This window comes from Gymnodraco acuticeps, unplaced genomic scaffold (genome assembly GCF_902827175.1).
Source record: "Gymnodraco acuticeps unplaced genomic scaffold, fGymAcu1.1, whole genome shotgun sequence".
Lineage (NCBI taxonomy): Eukaryota > Metazoa > Chordata > Actinopteri > Perciformes > Bathydraconidae > Gymnodraco > Gymnodraco acuticeps.
In genome coordinates, this window is record NW_022990939.1 from 544,745 (window position 1) to 563,643 (window position 18,899).

Below are 18,899 nucleotides of genomic sequence, written 5' to 3' on the forward strand. Positions count from 1 at the left end.
TGGAAATACATTGCTTTTAAAATCGTGCTGTGCAACACGAAGAAAAGGGGCAAATCGTGTTGGTGAACACGAATCAATAGATTAAAAATCGTGTTGGTGAACACGAAATGCCGTGAGACTGGGTTGCACAGTTATGTGAGTTTGGAACTATTTACACAAAAGCATAGTGTTGATGAAGGACAAACACAGCTCGTGAAAGTCAAGGTGTTCTCCGTTGTGGAAAGATTGTGATGACCTTAATCATAGGCCTCTGGAAATAGCTGGCCCCAGTCAGTTTGCTCACACACTCCTACTGGTTTTGGTGTGTTTGCATGAGTGCAAACATGAACATATACACTGACACAGACCCAGCTGCATGTCTTACATACTTTGTATATACAACTGACAAAAAAGGCAACAAGTATCAGTCCACATATTATAATAAATAACTGCAAGTAAGCTGAGCTTGTGTCAGTGTATGTTCATGTTTGCATGGGTCGGATAAACAAAGGCAGGGGTCTTTTTGATGAACCAATTAAAGAGCAGGAAGAATGGGTGAGGACACACGGTCCCAGCAAGACAACTTAAAACAAATATATATTTAATTTGTGTTTTAAGACTAAACCAATGACTAATCCAATGTAGTGCCTATATGTCACAATTACTGACTATTTTAGGGCTAGAGTTTCCTAGGGCTATATATTAATGCTACATTACCCATTAGAGTCCCCACTAATTAGACAGGTTTTTGTATCAACTTAAGACTCTTCAAAATTACTTATTCAGGTCTACTGCTGAATAGCATGCTGGAAAATGTTCCTTATTTTTCTTACTATTTTGAATTCTGACCCTGCAGTGATCATAATTCAATGTTTTTTCATATAATGTTTAAGTGTGTAGTGGTCATTATAAACAAGCCAAAATGTTATATGTACTTATTAAGTAATGTCAGAAGGGAAAGTGGCTGTTATAAACGGTTGGCTTGGATGAAAAGTAGTTGCTGGGGTTTTCCAAAACGTCTATTGTGAACATAAATGGGAAATTAAGGGTACTTCCTGGAGAGTAACTGCAAAAGCAGGTGTGCTGCCTTTCATTTGTACAACAAATGGAGTGTAGAGTTTTGCTTTGATTAAAGTACCTACAGCTTTCAAACTTTTCTTCCTGCAGTGTTTCCAATTGTAAGACGCTGTCGCAAAGGTATGCAGTCGGAATTCGGAATTTATTTGCATATTATGGCTTGTGAGGCGCTGCATAGCTTTAAAGGTTGCATGTATAGAACAGAGTGGCTACGAGCCTAAACACGACATGAGTTGTAACCCTAGTGTTTTTTACTTACATTTGCACTTGTCTTAAACATGTGACTACAATCCCCAGGTATTGGGGGAACTTCTGGAGAGCCAACATCATGCCTTGCTGCGTACTTGATCACCAAACAGGGAATTGGCCTTGATCCCAGTGCTTTGATAAGGGCAGACTAACATAACTTGTAGTATTAGGGTTAGGGTTTGTATATTTAGCCAGGTTTTGTTACTCGAAGAGAGTATAAATAATTGTTTGTATCACTATTTAGTAAAGTTACCACAATTAACATTAAAAGAATGGGAAAAAAGGGATCAAACCAAGGGAATAGACAAAGAGAAGGAGAGACTTAGACAAAGGATTAGAGGTGAGGAACTAAGGAAGAGGGAAGTGTGAGGGAAATGGAGGTGCAAAGAAGAAGAAGGCAATAAATGGAGGGGTGGGGGCTTCTACTTACAGGTGTGTCATCCCTTTGAAGAGGGGATTCTTCCCTCGCCTTAAGAAAGAAAATAATTAACACCTTCACGGTTGCCATGCCAATGTGCGGTCTCTCACTCTGCTCTCAGCTGTGCACATTCCTGACTGTAATTACCCACAGTTCAAGGGCCCTCCATAATTACCCACAATTCATCTGCACTTCCATCCGAGAAAGAGACAGGGATGAGGAACAGAGAGGCATCGGAATTTATTTGCATATTATGTCTCGTGAGAGGCTGCATAGCTTTAAAGGTCACATGTATGAGTGGCTATGAGCCTAAACACGACATGTGTTGTAACGCTAGTGTTTCTTACTTACATTTTTACATGTGTCTAAAACCCCTAGGGGGGAACCTCTTGAGAGCCAACATCAAACTTTGCTGTGTACTTGATCATTTAAAACCAAGTCAGGCATATTTAAAGGGGCCCTATGATGCTTTTTGAGTTTGTCCAATCACTGTAGTGTAAATCATGTAAAGAGGTGCTGAAGCCCAGGCATTATGAGAAAAATAAAGACCTTTTTGAACATTAAAGCATGTAAACATGTCACAGTAAAGGCACAATATACAAATATGAACCTGAAACTGAGCATATTATGGCCCCTTTAACTGTTTGTTTTTTGTAGAAAAAGGCTCTAGTGGTTCATTCTGTGCTGGTACATTCAGCAGAAAGAAGAAATGTTTCATCTACTTTTGAAGACAAACATATGAACAAATTAGCTAATTATCTAGCTCAGTTTAATTAGCAGATAATTGGTGTTAAACAACAATACATTAAGTCATATTTAATTCAGCAACAAACAAAGCAGCAATGTGTTCACCAATAATCCATAGTAATACATATCTGAATATATTCCAGTATGAATTCACACATGCCAATATTGACACACGAGGTGTAAGCGTATTATATTCACAGGAAATAATTGGACATGTTGCATATAATTATTCAATAAGCAGTCAGTGTTATCTTCAACAGGCACCGGTACGGTTGGGGAAGTTGTGATTACAACGCAAAAGCTAACCAATTACGGCAGAGGACGGGAGTCTTGTAATTCAAACTGCTGAGCGTGCAGAGCCTATTGGCATGCAATTAGTCTGGCCATCGTTAGAAGGCATCTCCTCGCTGATGCTGACGCTTCTCCATTAATTCTCATTATTTCCCTATTTTCTGTAACTGTGTGTGTGGTATGGCAGGGTTTGTGTGAAGTGTGACTTTTCTATGCAGAAGGTCATGATGCTGATCATTACAGAAGCCTAAGAGACCCAAACGGTGTGTTTTATACAGAAGGACCTCTTCTGTTCCCTATACATTTTGATCTCTAAGATGCTGTTGGGAAAAGGGAAAATTAACTGATTTTAGTCGTCGAGGGCAGTATCGGGACAGAGTTTCAAAAATGACCCTAATAACAAGGTTTGAGAGATGTTGGCGTTAAAGCTGCATTCACATGACACTCATTGCTCTTCTACATGCAGCTGTTATCTGATTGGTTGCTTGTGAAAGTTCAGCTGTATACAAGGTTTAGGAAATTACAGGAAATGTAGAATCCATATGTTTTTGTAGCTTGAACAACAATCTGAATATCATGGCGTGATGCTTCGATTTCTTCTTTTAATCTTTTGGTTGCAGGAAGAAATATTGCTGCTTAAAAACCAAGAAATCCGGCTTTCGATATAAACAATATATAGAGATAAAGAACAATAAAATAACAAATGTGAGAAATGTTGTGGAAAACAAGCCTACAATTCATTGCCCACACATGCCACCAAACAGGGAATTGTCCTTGTGTTCCATAGTGAGCTAAACCTCCTCCTTTACCTTATGGTAGTGGGGATGACCTGCTGACGACACCTTACACCTTTCAATTACCCTGATTATTTTAACCGCAACTGAGCCAGTTTAAATTTGAGCACCTGATAATTCTCCATTGTCCGCATATCATTTAGTGCATTTCAGAGTGAGCACTCAGGTGTAAAGGATTTGAGCGTCAGGGGCGGGGCGGGGGGGGACCTTTTTATTGTGCTGGTGTCATAGGTGTTGTGGAGAGGGGGTCTGCAGTGGCTTTGCTCGCTATTGTCACTGTGTCATAGCATCAGGACCTATGGATTAGGGCCTCCTGAGGGTTACATTTCGACACAATGTGTCTGAGCGCTGGTGACATGTGGCCATTAGCCTCAACGGTGAATAAGTAATGATGTCACCACAGAAAGAAGATGAAACATAACACAACGTGAACTGTATAGCTGCAAATATATTTTGTGTGGCAGCTAAATAATGTGTGCTTGTAAGGACATCTTTCTACAACGACAAGTTTTCTTCTGTGTGTGTGTGTGTGTGTGTGTGTGTGTGTGTGTGTGTGTGTGTGTGTGTGTGTGTGTGTGTGTGTGTGTGTGTGTGTGTGTGTGTGTGTGTGTGTGTGTGTGTGTGTGTGTGTGTGTGTGTGTGTGTGTGTGTGTGTGCGCGCAGACTGCTGACCAGGCAGCCAGAGCCCGGGCCCTCACAGACACACAGTCAGCACAATGCCTGTCACAGCTGGCCAATCAGATCCCTCGGAGCACAGGCCAAAGGGCGGACAGGAACCAATAGTCGTGATAGGATCCTCGGTGCCGTGGCATAACTAGTGGCTCAATTCAACAATACTGATGCATGCTGATATATTGTTAGCGCAAAGAAAGTCAATGAGTCACCCATTTCTCTGAAACATGTCGGTAACAATCTGTCATCACGTAGTTGTTTTTTTTTTATATCTCTGCCAGAAATCAACAGCTGATTCAACTGAAACTTAAAAATGTATGTCAAAATAACGCTTTCAATATGATTTTAATGAATTTTAAACTTGCATACTCTAGAAACATGCTATTAAATCTTAAGGAAATTATAGACATGAAAATGAAGCATTAGTTTTAATAATTTCCCATCATCAAAAGGTAAATATACTTGTTATTTTGCCTCAAAGGTATTTCAATTGAAGAACAGCAAACAGCTTAAAAAAGGTTGTTACTAAACCTACCGTTTCAAAAAAATACCGAAGTCAAAACCTTTCAATGGGTGCCATTTCAACAGGTAACAATCAAAATGGTACAAGTAAACATAGATTTCTCAACAGGAATGGCAATCTCTTAAGTTGTAGCAGTGTTTACCAAATGCAATTACTTTTTCATTCAACATAAAGTCATACTTGTTCAAGAAAAGACATTTAGAAGCCTGCAGTTATTTATTATAATATGTGGACTGATACTTGTTGCCTTTTTTGTCAGTACATCCCAGTTGTATATACAAAGTATGTAAGACATGCAGATCTTCAGAGTATCATGTATAAGCAATTATAAGTTGTGTTCGGCTGTGAAAAACGCACTATAGCTTTTCCACAGCTGAAAAAATGTGTGTCCTACAAAATGCAGAAATATTTCCAAATGCTGTCTAGTTACAGAACAAATGTTCACTGGTCATCTGCTGTGATCTGCTCATAATAATACATCCTCCTCTTTCATTGTGGTTCTACAATATCCTTGAATATATCCATCAGTGTCAGACATGGGTCAAACCTCTTCTGTGGGCCATATCAAAATATTCTAGATTGAGAATACAAAAACACAGAGGACATTGTCCTGATGTTGAACTGCAGTCAAATTAACCCAAACCCACAACAAATACGTGTCTGTTTTCTTTGTCATCCACATTCCGTCATTTTCGCAAATGGCAAATCAGCATAAAAGGAAATGGGCCTTTACTTGAATCGAGCTCATTGTAGTAAAAAAGCGCTTTAATTTTGAACAGGCAGGGTATAATGAGAGATCCATGGACTATATCGGACCCCCACCCCTGGGTCGCTGGGCCTGGGGGATTTAAGGCTTTGGTCTCAGTATCCTCTTAAGACAGGGATGGGCAGTTAAATGGATCAAGTCACTGGAGGGAAGTGGAGCACTTAGCTGAAACTTTCATGTGTACAGTATGAGGACAGTACGCAGTTCTGGATTAACTACCAACGCAGCTGCTTGAGGGGAGGACTTCTCAAACCGTTTGAGAAATAGACTTCGAAAGTCATTACTGACTGGTAAATAAGAATCTCTTAATAAGGATAAGAGGTGAAAACTCAATTTGGAATGTAAACCATTTAAGTCAACTGTTAAGTCAAATTTGCAGTATCGCTTTGATAGCTCAAATTGCCTCCATATGGCCGCCTAAGGAGACCCCCCCATTAGAGGGAAGGCAGTGAAAACACAACATGTGTTTTTAATTTTTCCATTAAAACTGTGCTAATCTTTCCTACCACAAAGTGTTTTACTACCTGAGTTCTGAGTTGGGCAGCTTGCCAGCCTTTTTACATGCTTTACTCAAAGGCCAACACAAACCTAAAACCCTCAACTATTAAAGTTTGTTCCTATCCAAATGATCAAACAGGATTTTTTTACGTTATTAAAAGGCCTACACAAACCCTGCGGCCTGTTCTGTCCCCTCCTGCAGTACTTATGTAAACACTTATGTGTGCATATACACGTTGACTTAGGCTGATATTGAGGTTTTTAATGATAAAAAGCCCCCAAAAAGAACAGAGTGTTTGTATTGAGTACTTGAATCTTTTCACATGTGTGTGCGCTGGAAGCTGTCGTCCTCAAGTGCTAGGGCTTAATTGCCAGTAATTAAGTCAATTAGGGCATCACCGAGCACATGCCGTCTATGTAACATTCAGAAGATTAAACACTATTATATTTCTATTTCACTAAATGAGTGGTTAGCCAGCAAATATTAGTGTCCTAGACATCCCGAGAGTTATGTCAAATGCTAACTATAAACAAATACATGTAACAATTATAAATGTCATCTCAGGAAATCATATTTCTTAATGTTTGTTCCCTCGATTTGTCCTCCTTTGACTTCTCTGGCTGGTTTTACACATAGATACTCACACATGACTGCACATGAGTATGACCCTAGGCTGTGACTGTTAAAAGTGTAGAGTAAGGTATCCTCTTGAACTTTCATGGAAGCAGAATATCCTTTGTGCTTTTTAAAAGAACATAAAGTACAACATGTGAAAGAGAAAGTGTGAGAGTGTAAAGAACTATTGGACAGTTAATCATCGTGGCTGCCGGATTACGAGGCTGAGTCGGGACCTGACGGTGTTACATAACGCTGAGTGCAGACAGTAATCCATTCAGTGACCTGGCAGACATGGAACATAAAGGCCCTAACCTGAACAGGGTCAGCAGCCTACACTAACGCTGTCTCTCAAAGTACTGGAAATGTGTCGACAGAGAAATGAATCCACGCAGGTTTAGCTGCTAAACTGTGTAGCTGTGAGCTAGTCAGTCAGGACCTGCTAGCACTGGTCAGTCAGCTTACATAGCCTCTTTTTTCTGTACTCTCCCGGTCCTTTTGTTCTTAGGTGGAACAAAACTTTAACAAGCTAATACGCTCTTGCTAGCAGTCAGTAAGCTAACAGTCAGTTAGAAGTCTTGTTGACTCTGTCGCTTCTGCATTATTGAGTTAGCAAGACTTTTTAAAAACATAATTCTATCATCAACCTGTCAAATAACTTGCTGCTAACAATTCTTCTTTTGAAAAACAATGGGTCAACAATATGTTAGCCGTGTACACCAAACACAAACAGCTTGTACCAAAATGAAGCAAAATTGCAACCTTAGCGATCCTATTGGTGGTGCGAATACGAACAGGAGAAAAGTCCTTGAAGGTATGTATATCTCAGGGGGAAATATCTTGTAGGATGTCCCTAGAACTATTTGGTTTGAAGACTAAATTAATTTCACAACTTTCCAGTTCTCTCTTGGTAATGGTCAGCATGTTCAAGACAGCTTGCTAATGGGCAAAGGCCTACATTTTTGGATAACAATTAACCAAAGTAAAACAAAGTATTAACCTTGTCTAAAGTTTTCATACACTTTTTGTAATGTAATCTAATTTTTAAACGATAATCTAGAATCTAGATCATTTTACCCTAAAAAGGTCATCTTTAAGGCCGTGCACCCCTACATGAGGACACAGCTACTGTTAAAATGCCACCAGAGAAAATAATACATGTCCATCCTGCACACATGTTGAGGAATCTAACCCCAGCACGCTGCATGACAAATCCAAGCCCTCAGATTTCCTTGGCAGAGAGCACCAGCTCAACCAAGCTGGGTCGATTTCAATCGGCGGCTACCCAAAATGATGTGGCTGCCACCGGACTAGCATGATGGGGCTAAAAATAAACCCTGCCGACCCGAGGCTCTAATGTGGTCACGTATACGCTCTGGTGTGTCTGGTTTTATGTGTCCCCAATGAAACCCATCAAATTACAGATGCAAACGCGGCCGGACCCCTCATCAAAACTATTTCAGCTCGCTGACACAGTTTACCAAGGCAGTAATTAGAGCAGAGGAAAATGGGAGGCATCCCAGGCACGCGGAGAAAAAGAAAAGACAGGAAAAAAATGAAGCAAAAAAATAAAAGAGAGAGAAGGAGCAGGAAGGACAGTGACAGCTCATCAGTGGGCCGCAAGCCATTTTTATTTTGCTTCCTCCCTTCTCCGCTTCTTCTACATGCACGGATCAAAGGATTGGTGAACACAAATAAAAGCCATGATTTCCCATGAGAGCTATGAACAACTGCATCGTACGCGTTCAAATGAAGCCGCGGTAAAACAGCTGTGGGCTTCTGCTGTCAGCACTGCGGTCGGCACACTGCCTAGCGGCGTCGCTCGCTGCTCATCTGGTTCTCAACACCGCCAAGAAAGTGAAAAGATTATAATTGAGAATACTTTATTGGGAGGGGATCCATGTGGTAAATGCATTTTGTTTGGTGTGTGTAAGGCACATTTTTTTAGAAAGAGGGGTGCTTGTTTGTGAGTTGAGCTGATTTTACCCATCTATCTTTTTCATATACAAGATCATGGGATGGCTGGGTGAAAGGCAGTAAACACCCTTGACATGGCACTAATTTATCACGCGACCGACACTCAATATCATTCCAGTCGCCTTACCATTGTCCAACTGAAACTATTTGCACACTTGCATGAAGGACATGAAATACCAATGTCATCCTGACCTGCATTTTGTTTTGGTTCACCTGTTGAATCTATGGCCAAAGAGAAAGTACATACTCTTTTTGTATTATTTTCTCTGTGATACATCGTGCTCTCCTCAGTTGCCAGAGTGACTTCGGCTGAAGTGACACTCTATACAGAAGTGCAAATGAGGAGAGACTGGTTTAGGGTAAGAGCCAAATTAAACTCATTCAAGCTGACGACTGCAAGCTATTTACTATTTCAAATTCACCCGAGCTGAACTGTCGGAGGCAGCTCCTCATTAAGAGGCATTTGATTCAGCTTTTAGAAGATCTTTGGAATAAAAGAATACTGAAAAAGCAAAGATCTAAAGAATTATAAACCATTGCAAATAACAACTGTATGTGGCTCTAGAAATACTAGGAGGGGTGGAAGGTTATTTCTGCTGGGAATGGGCTGTTGCTGACCCTGGTGCAAGTTGAACACATTGCATTTGAAGCCTAATACAATAAACAATTGAACCCTTTGTTGTGTATGCAAATGTTTAATAAGATAAAAGCACTTCCACCCTTGAGGCTTCTGCTTTGCTCTCACACGACCTGCGTGGGAGGGTTATAGTATATGCCTTAAAATGCAAATGTAATTTCCTATTAACTAATTTTCTTTAAGGGAACACAGAGCTTTATATATATATATACATAAAAGCAATAAGTCTATAGGGTGTTTTTATACTAAAACAACATGAAGCCATGTACAAATATGTTGACGGCATGGTAGTTCTGAACTTGTTAAAGAATCCACAAACTGAATGATCATACAGTGTATTCAGAGCATCACTGCAGGTTAGTCCAGAGGCTGTTGCTCTGCTCTCTTCTGCATCCTGAGTTTGTGCACATTTACATAACTTTGCAGTCGGCAGGCCTATAGCAAGATAAGGTTCCCTGGAACTCTCTGATGCTTTTGTTTGGTTAGTGAATGCACGCACACACACACACACACACACACACACACACACACACACACACACACACACACACACACACACACACACACACACACACACACACACACACACACACACACACACACACACACACACACACACACACACACACACACACACACACACACACACACACACACACACACACAGGTTATCAGAGGTAGCAGAAGATACAAAGTGGAGAGTTCACAGAGAGCCAAGGTCAGGTCAGATGTGTAACAGACTGGAAAGTGTACCTTCTGCAACAGGACAGCTGGCTTTCCAAACATTGGCCATCTGATTGTGTTTTTAAGTGTTATTATGTCAGTGCATGACATTGTTTTTAGTTGTATCATAATTCAAATCCCTGTGTTTCATGTAAGTATTGCAGTCATCTTTGGACAGTCATCAATACCTTTTGCACTAATGCATGTCCAGCATCTGTCTTGAGAGCCTCTTAAACGATATTTTATATATTATTTAGAGTATGAAAAACGTTTTAGATAGTTATTGGGCTGTTTTAATCGGCCAGAGAAGCAGTTTCCATCAGTCAATAGTATTATTATTGTTGATATAACACGTTTTAATCATGTTTTAGGAAACTGACATTTCATTTTAGGTTTATTTTTTTATTACATTTTGTGTATTTTGCTATCCTTCAACTCATTGTTATTCCTATCTTGGCTAGGACACTTGAAGAGGTTGATTTACATATATTACAAAACCACATTATTAATATATTTGTTGTTTGCCCAAACTTTCTTAAAAACATGTGTGATGATAACAACAGGCACTGTATTTTACAAAAGGTAAATAAATAACACAAGGCATTTTAAGGTATACATTTTCACTTGCAAACTGAGAAGACAGAGCAATCTGTGGTGAATCACACAACAAAGTGAGTTTTCCACTCTTAACATCTGTCTGTCTCACTGCAGAGCTGCAGGAGGAAAGGGAGGGGGAGGGCGACTCAGAATTGCCGCCACGTGCGCTCAAATGCCTGCTTTATTATAAAAACTTTTTCTGGATTGGTCGTGATACGAAACACGGTATTTATATACGGCTTCTTATTGGTCGTGCCCCCGAGTCGTTAGTGAACACAGCGCAAAGCTTCCAGACAAGGGATTCATGGGCGTCTCGTACTATGAGAAAGTAGTGCGCTATAAAAATGATTATTTCAATACAAAAATCCAACAAAAGGATTTTAAAATCACAACATGTAGTAAGTGGTTTCATGTCTTGTTTTATCTAATGAAAGGGGGCGGTTTTGAGCTGTAATTAAGCGAACGTGTCGACTTGTATTGGAGGCGGAGGGATATCAGAATCCCACCGCGCGTCAAAATATTGGCTCTGGGAGACCGCGCCAAAGCTCAGACAGCAGCCACTCTTCAGGATAACAACACACTGCGGAGGCCCTTTAAACGCACTCTCCATACGGCTACCATACACATCGGAGTGCACGGGATTTGTTATCACTTCAGGGGACTGTTTTCGTTTGTTTTTGCTTCGGTTAAGACACAGAAGTCAGATTTAATGTCTCTTTTCGGGAATCGGTGCACGGCTCCACGGTCGTGAGACCACTCTACCGGGTGCGGTGCGGCGGAGTTAATACACTGCTGGACTGGATACTATTCACTTGAAACCAAGACGGTCCGCACCACCATTTCTACTGAACCTGCATTTCTCTCGTGTGACTACATCGGTTCTTAGGACTCTCAGCTGCTGAATAAGAATACTCTACGCCGGCTTTTCAGCGTGAATATGTTGTTGTCAAAGTTTGGTTCATTTTCGCACATTTGCAACCCTTCGAGTATGGACCATCTACCAGTGAAAATACAGCTTCAGCCAGGTACGTTACTTCTTTTTTTTCACCACCTGTATTTGATTGAGAAGTCATTTAAGAAGCATATTAACGCTAATACTACCCTTGCAAGCTAGTCAACTTAAACCTCGCACTACGCAGTGGTTTGTTGTGAACTTGAATGTCGCACTTACCTTAACAATATTCATTTTAATTTGCAGTTAAAGTGGAAAAGGAGTCTTTCGAGAAGGTTTACCAGGTGGGCTCGGTGTTGGGAAGCGGAGGGTTCGGGACGGTGTACGCTGGCAGCCGGATCTCTGATGGCACACCGGTAAGGGTCGGGATCTATGTTTTGATGCTGCATGTGCCGCTGCCTTGAGAGTCGGGGCGTCCTTAGATCAAAATACAATGCTTTTCCCCCACAATAAATCAAACAATTGCTTATATTTCATCTGTTTTATTTCAGGTTGCTGTGAAACATGTTGCAAAGGAGAGGGTGACCGAGTGGGGCACAATTGTAAGTAGTCATTCCCGATTTGTATGTGCGTGTGGTTTGTTTTGGTTTCCCCCCCTGCCTGCTGCATGGTGGGGGTTTTGTGTGTTTTTTGCAAAGGGAGAATGGCTATCTAATTATTCCTAATTTTATTACAGAACGGTGCTATGGTGCCTCTGGAGATCCTGCTGCTAAAGAAGGTCAGCTCGTCGTTTCGCGGAGTTATCAAAATGCTGGACTATTACGAGCGCGCGGACGGATGGCTGATCGTCATGGAGAGGCCGGAGCTCGTCAAGGACCTTTTCGACTTCATCACCGAAAAGGGAGCCCTGGACGAGGACACCGCTCGGGGCTTTTTCCGCCAGGTTTTGGAGGCGGTCAGACACTGCTACAGCTGCGGTGTGGTTCACAGAGACATCAAGGATGAAAACCTGCTTGTTGATCTGCGCACCGGGGAGCTCAAGCTTATTGACTTTGGCTCAGGGGCGATTCTCAAGGACACAGTCTACACCGATTTTGATGGTAAGCCACCCCATTCCTCCTTTTGCGTTCATTGATATTAGAAGCATTTGTAATTTGGTGTTTTGAAGACATATCCGTGTGGGCTGGGTAGTGTTTGCCCTTGATGCTCCGCTGAGCTATATTCAGATATGGAGGCGTTCACGAGTGTGTGACGCAGTGGTCTGTTTTTGGTCGAGGGTTTTCCTTGCCTAGGGTCTTATCATAATCACCACCGATTATGCCAAATTAAAAAGCATCCAGTGTTTTAGTAGTGATGTTATGAATTGATAGGTATGACTCAGTGTATACATCTTGTTAGTGGCCGTTTTTTTTTTAAATGTGTATATATATTTATCTTGATTGATCCTCATTTTAGATGGTGGTGAGGTTTCGTTATTTTGTTATTTAAGCTAGAGTACCAGTCACAGTTTGTGGGTATTAGGTCAGTGCCACGTAACATCTGTTTGTTGTGAAACCCGAGTTGTTGTTCACGTGATGGGCTCACGTTGCCTTTTTTTGTTATCCAAGTTCCTCAAGGGAGGGGGAGGGAGAGAAAGCAGGGAGAGAGGATACGCAGGCAGGTCACTATAGTGGTATAAGGAAGTAGGGAAGCATTACTACTATTATGCAATCTTGTTGGGACTTTTTATTTATTAAATCTATCTGCGGTTCCTATATTTTGAGCACTGATGCCTTATATATTCTCATTATATCACACACACCTTAAAAAAACGAGCCTTCTTTTGTTTGTTGTACTGCTTCATACTATAATCATCACTCACCTCCCTATTTTTCTCTTCTCCTCTTTTTCTTTAGGTACCAGAGTATACAGCCCACCAGAGTGGATCCGCTTCCATAGATACCATGGCCGCTCGGCGACGGTATGGTCGCTAGGCGTGCTGCTGTACGATATGGTGTGTGGAGACATCCCCTTTGAGCAGGACGAGGAGATCCTCAGAGGGAGACTGTACTTCAGGAGAAGAGTTTCAGCCGGTAAGTCAACCATAACAACACAAAACACACACACTAACTCTGTCGCCCCCTAGCCACCATGAGTGGTACAGCCCAAAATCCACCTCATAGTTTTGCCCTTTACATCAGTGGAATACCTCACAAACAAAATGGCTGGTAGACAGATATATGAATGATAATTATAATAGATGTTGTCATTTTGTGCAACAGCCCTAGTTACAGTAAAAGAAAAGATGTGTGCTCATTCTATTGGCTGTCTGTGCTTCCTACACACTAGGATATTATTGATCCATACAAATTGAGTCGGATGCAGTGCTGCCTAATGAAAGAAAATCCTCATTCTCATCACTCTTTCTATCTCCTCCTCCAGAGTGCCAGCAGATGATCAAATGGTGTCTGGCCCTGCGGCCCTCAGACCGGCCCACCCTGGAGCAGATTTGCGACCATCCCTGGATGAGGACCACAACGACGACAGAATCTCCCGAGTCACAAGAGGAGCCTGTTGCCGGGGAGATCCGCCTCAGGACCATCAACACAGACTCTTCGTCAAGCACAAGCTCGAGCAAGGAGAGCCTCTGAGGGGGGCTCTGTTGGACTGAAAGACTTTGTGGGGAAAGAAAGGGGTTCGGACGGAAGAGGTTTGATGAAATGGACTTAAGGCCGGCAGCCTGTAGCCCATCAGTGGGTCTGACTTCGCGGCTCCGGCGAGAAAAATGTACTTTAATGTTCCTCTTTTGTCGGGAATTTTCTAATTTATTCTTCCAAATCTTATTTTCCCCCATCCCCTCTTTTTATTCTTCATTCAGTTGATTATTGTTTCCTAATAGGGAAAAAAAATTCAGTTTGGGCGGTCTTACCAGCACTATTTATTTTCCCCTTCCCCGTTTTTAACTTTATTTTACTCGTTTTGTTACTAGGCTGGGTATGCAGCTGGCAAGGCCCTCCTATTCAGACATGGCTGCTCTCATAGAGCTTGGAGAAAAATCATTTTTATTTAAATGTTTTGATTTTGTAGTGCCTTTTTTTCGAAAGCTGCTTTTCTGTGTGTGGGGGGGGTTGACAACAACAACAACAACTTTTAGTTTTTGCCCCATGGCCCGGTGGCTACCTTGCCTGTACTCTGGTGGGAGGAGGGGCTTCTTTTTCCCTCCTCTCCATCACTGTGAGACGACCAGCCTTGAGGCAAAGATAGCATTAGCTCGGAGAGAAAGAGGTGGGGGCTCCCCCTGACAATGGAATACTTGAAAAACTCAACTCTGTGTCGCTCTCTTTAACGCTGCTCACTCACTCAATAGCCTGAACAGGTGTTTGGAAACTGGATCCTGTCTTTTCTGAATGTCTACACACACCCTCCACCTTTTTCTCCCCTCCCCCCTAACCCCCCCCCCCACCATGCCTGTTATGGGGTGTGCGGCCCTCTTGACTTTTCTTTTTGCCTCCCGCCATCTCACTGCTTGACACTACGTGGCCCCGCCCCTGGCCTCCCTCAGGGTTTTGGGGTGTGAAATGCACAATCAATGCAATATTCATGGTCTCAATTATGTATTTTTCTTTTTTCAAATATTGTACAGTGTGTATTTTTATTCTCTTTTTGTGTGTACATTATTTTTCCTCCCCGTTTGCATTTAATTTATTTGTAAACATGTAGACATTCCACACTCTGTGGTTATTTATTTATTTATTGTCTATGCTTAAAACCCCCTCAAAATTTTACATATTCTACTTTGCCCCTGTTTTGCATTCCTATAACTTATTTTTACATTTCGACATGGGTTTTTTTTTTTAGATGTGGAGGATGCACTGAAGCAGTTGTCGATGTAAAGCAGAATAAAACAAGTTTACTTAAATTTGAAACCGAGCATTTGAATGTTATTTAACTACTTTAAAAAAGAAAAGACTTGGTAATGTTGAATGGCTAATCATCAGATATCATCTGCTTTCTGTACTGTCAAGATTAATTTTGAGTTCTATGGAAAGATGAACACCGAGTGGAACAGTAGTCGTCACATAGCCTCATATCGGAGACCTTTCACTTTAGCTGTGACTCATGGCTGTTAAGGATGGATATTGCTATTTTTTTATACAAAAGTTTCAATTAAACTCCCATTTTTATGTACAGAAATACGTCTGGTGTCTTGCTCATTTTGAACATGGTGTTGTACATGAGTTTTAAACCTGAACATTTAGTAAAAACCACACATACTATTGCAAAATACAGCTTATTTTCTTCACCTACGGGTACGACAGCACTCCCTTGAGACTAGTACACATGTCCAATAAAGCCCTTGGTTCATTTAGACTGCCTGTAGTAATAGCCTTTAGCTGGAGGACAACCTGCAGTAAGCATAAGGCTGATAAGAGACAGCTGAGGGGGGGGTGGGGGGGGGGGGGTGATGCTGGTAAAGACAAAAGAAAGAGAGATTGGGGATGTCATGCATCATCACACACTTTTACACACATGAAGACATTTAAATATAAACGATTTATTTTCCATTTCAAGCCTCTTGCTTGCCTACCAACAATACAATAACATGGTCTGTTATTGTGATGCAGGAAAGTATGAGTAACAGGCTGATGGCATGGTGTGTTTGTGTGTATATATACTATATATATTGTGGTTTCTGGGAAAGTGCTGCCCCCTCTGGTGAGTTTTTGCAATTTGCTTTTACCTGTTATATATAATCTATATCAGGATTGGTAGCCTTCAAATGTTTTATTTCTACAAGATAGACAGACATAAAGGATTTTTGGGGGATGGAAGTAACCAAAACCTTGATGAGAGTTATGCTTTTAATACATCACGCCTAATAGTTAATTGATTGATGCTTTTATTCATGGGTTATCTGAGAAGGATACAACAAAATACAAAGCAAAGCATGTTACAATTAAAGGCTGTGTCCAAAATGGGCCAAAGACGGAGGACGACGAAAACAGAGAGAACAACAAATTATTAAAACAATTACTGAAAAAAACCTAAACCATATCCAAAAAAACATCTCCACATATTCATCAAGATATTTTATTTTAACTCCCACTCCAAAAAGTAAGAACATTTAAAATAACAAAATCATTTGAATTTAATTTTAAATCTGTTATTCTCTTGCAAAAAAAAACCGTAAGATTATTTTACACATGTCAAAATATTCTTCACTGGCTACTTCCAATCTGACTGGAGTATATGGATTGAAGACTTCATAAAACAGCTGGCCCTTAAATCTTCTCTGGGATCTAATTCACGGAGAACAGACTGATGTATACGCTTGGGGAAAAGGAGTAGACTTAATTTTCTTGATTTCCCTTTGGAATATTCATCTTGATCAACGTATGCAACGGACAAATTAAGACATTGAATGCGGCATTCCCGTATTATTGGTTAGGTTTAAAAAATATTCCTTTATGAGACCTAAATGTTAATGTAATTTTGGCTTTGGACATTTCGAGACTACAGTATTTCAACAAGTTAGTTTAGCTTAGCATAAGAGCAGATATTATAATTCGTCATTTAGTGGGGATTGAACCAGGGCCCCTTCGCTTTCAGTGAGGGAATGGCGGAATAGCTAAAGGCTCCTCTTTCAATCTAAAACTTAATTCCTTACATGCACTGTGGGCCCCTGGTAATAAAACAAAGAGCTATAAATGGCTGCTGGTGTCAGACTCAATACGTTGACAGCCGTGTTTCTATATGCGTCGCTGTTAATCCTCCATTGTCTTTGTGTCTCCAGGCTCTTTGACATGCAAATAACCGGCAACTTGTCTTCATCAGGATCCCTTCTGCTCACACTAAATACTATAGAGAGCTCTCATCCACTTTCACCATGAAATCCTCATTAAATGTAGCGGGGCATATGCCATACTGTTGTCTCCTTTAGATGAAGTCTGATCCCAAAGGCTGGTTAATATCATCCATCACTGACACTTAGTTTGACTCTATGAAGATTCCATGGAAAAAAAAGATCAAATAAGTCTCTGAGTTAAGGGAACCTAGGACTATGAATCATTTGTCACCAAAGCATTACAAATAAAGAGTATCTTAAAGGGGACCTATCATGCAAAATGCACTTTGTGATGTATTTTATACACAATATGTGTCCCCGGTGCGTCGGGAAACTCACGAAGCGTCAGAAAATAAAACCCTCTCTCTTTCCTCCGTAGGCTACCCAAATCTTTTTAAAACAGGGGTACAACGAGCGGATACAGATTTGCTGCCGATCTGACGTCAAATCGGCAGCGGACCCACAGAAAATTGCTATCAGAAACAATGCCTGACGTGTTTCACAGCAGAATTTAACTTTATCTCCGGTAGAATTCTGATCAGGCATTAGCTCCGCCTCCTCTTTTTTTTTTTTCAAGCTAAGGACCCAAAATCCGTATTTCTCTAACAGGGCTGCAAAAGAGAGATATGAGCAGTATGAGGCATGGCTACAATGGGTGAACTGTTTGGTATTTTAAGGGTATGGCCCTACAATATATTTTTCCAATATAGCATAATAGGTCCACTTTAAATAAAGAAGATGCAGTGTTGATAGAAGGGGTATCTGTCATTTTGATATCACTAATACTTCACCATAGTTCTTTTCTTTATTGCTTTGAGTGGTAAGATTATTTTGCGTGGTGGATACACAAACAATATTTAATCCACCACTGTTTTTAACTCTAGTTGCCAATGCCTCGGAAATCGCTAATTTCTGAAAGCTAATTATGAAGCTCTAACTAGTCTGCAGTTAGCTTAGCTTTGTATAAAGTTTGAAAGTAGAGAGTGCGGGATTTGTCCAAAGTTAAACCCACTAATTATGTTACGCTAATTTATTAACAGGTTATATTTTTGCTGAATTCGAACAAGGCTACCTGTTTCCAGCGTTCATGCTAGGCAAAGCTAAACACCTGCTGGCTCTAGCTTCATATTTAGAAGATAGTCCATATACATATTAAGACTTCAGCAGACATTTATATTCAAAGTATAATCCCACATATTGGAACATCTAATCAAAGCTTACTTTTAACCACCATATACATTTGTTTAATCGATACAAGGCTACCTGTTTCAAGCGTTAATGCTAAGCTAGCTAATGGCCTGCTGGCGCTAGCTTCACATAGCAATATTGAGAGATAAGCATACATAATCGTTAAAATCATTAAAGTAGGATTTTCAGAGCAGTGAACATTTTAATGTGTTTCCAATGCTAGGAACTTAAACCGCTAACCTCCTTGTTAGGAACTTAAACCGTAAACCTCCTAAAAAACTGTAAGAGTCTGACTATCCTCATCATACGTGTTTGACAACTATAGAATTCTGGTCTTAATCACATCCAACAACCACATTTTTTTCAGATCAAGGTCCCTGAAGGGAAATCTTATCAAATGGGGGTCGTTGATCTACTATGTGTATATTCAT

General features: G+C 40.8%; 1 protein-coding gene across 1 annotated transcript; it reads left to right on the forward strand.

The window, feature by feature from the left end:
* The first annotated feature begins 11,101 nt into the window (after window positions 1-11,101).
* Window positions 11,102-15,629, forward strand: pim3 (Pim-3 proto-oncogene, serine/threonine kinase). The gene is made up of 6 exons (XM_034234307.1): window positions 11,102-11,589; window positions 11,763-11,872; window positions 12,008-12,058; window positions 12,193-12,556; window positions 13,352-13,528; window positions 13,878-15,629. Exons 1-6 carry the CDS (start codon window positions 11,502-11,504, stop codon window positions 14,084-14,086), a joined length of 999 nt encoding a protein of 332 aa, XP_034090198.1. The 5' UTR covers window positions 11,102-11,501; the 3' UTR covers window positions 14,087-15,629.
* Window positions 15,630-18,899: the final 3,270 nt, after the last annotated feature.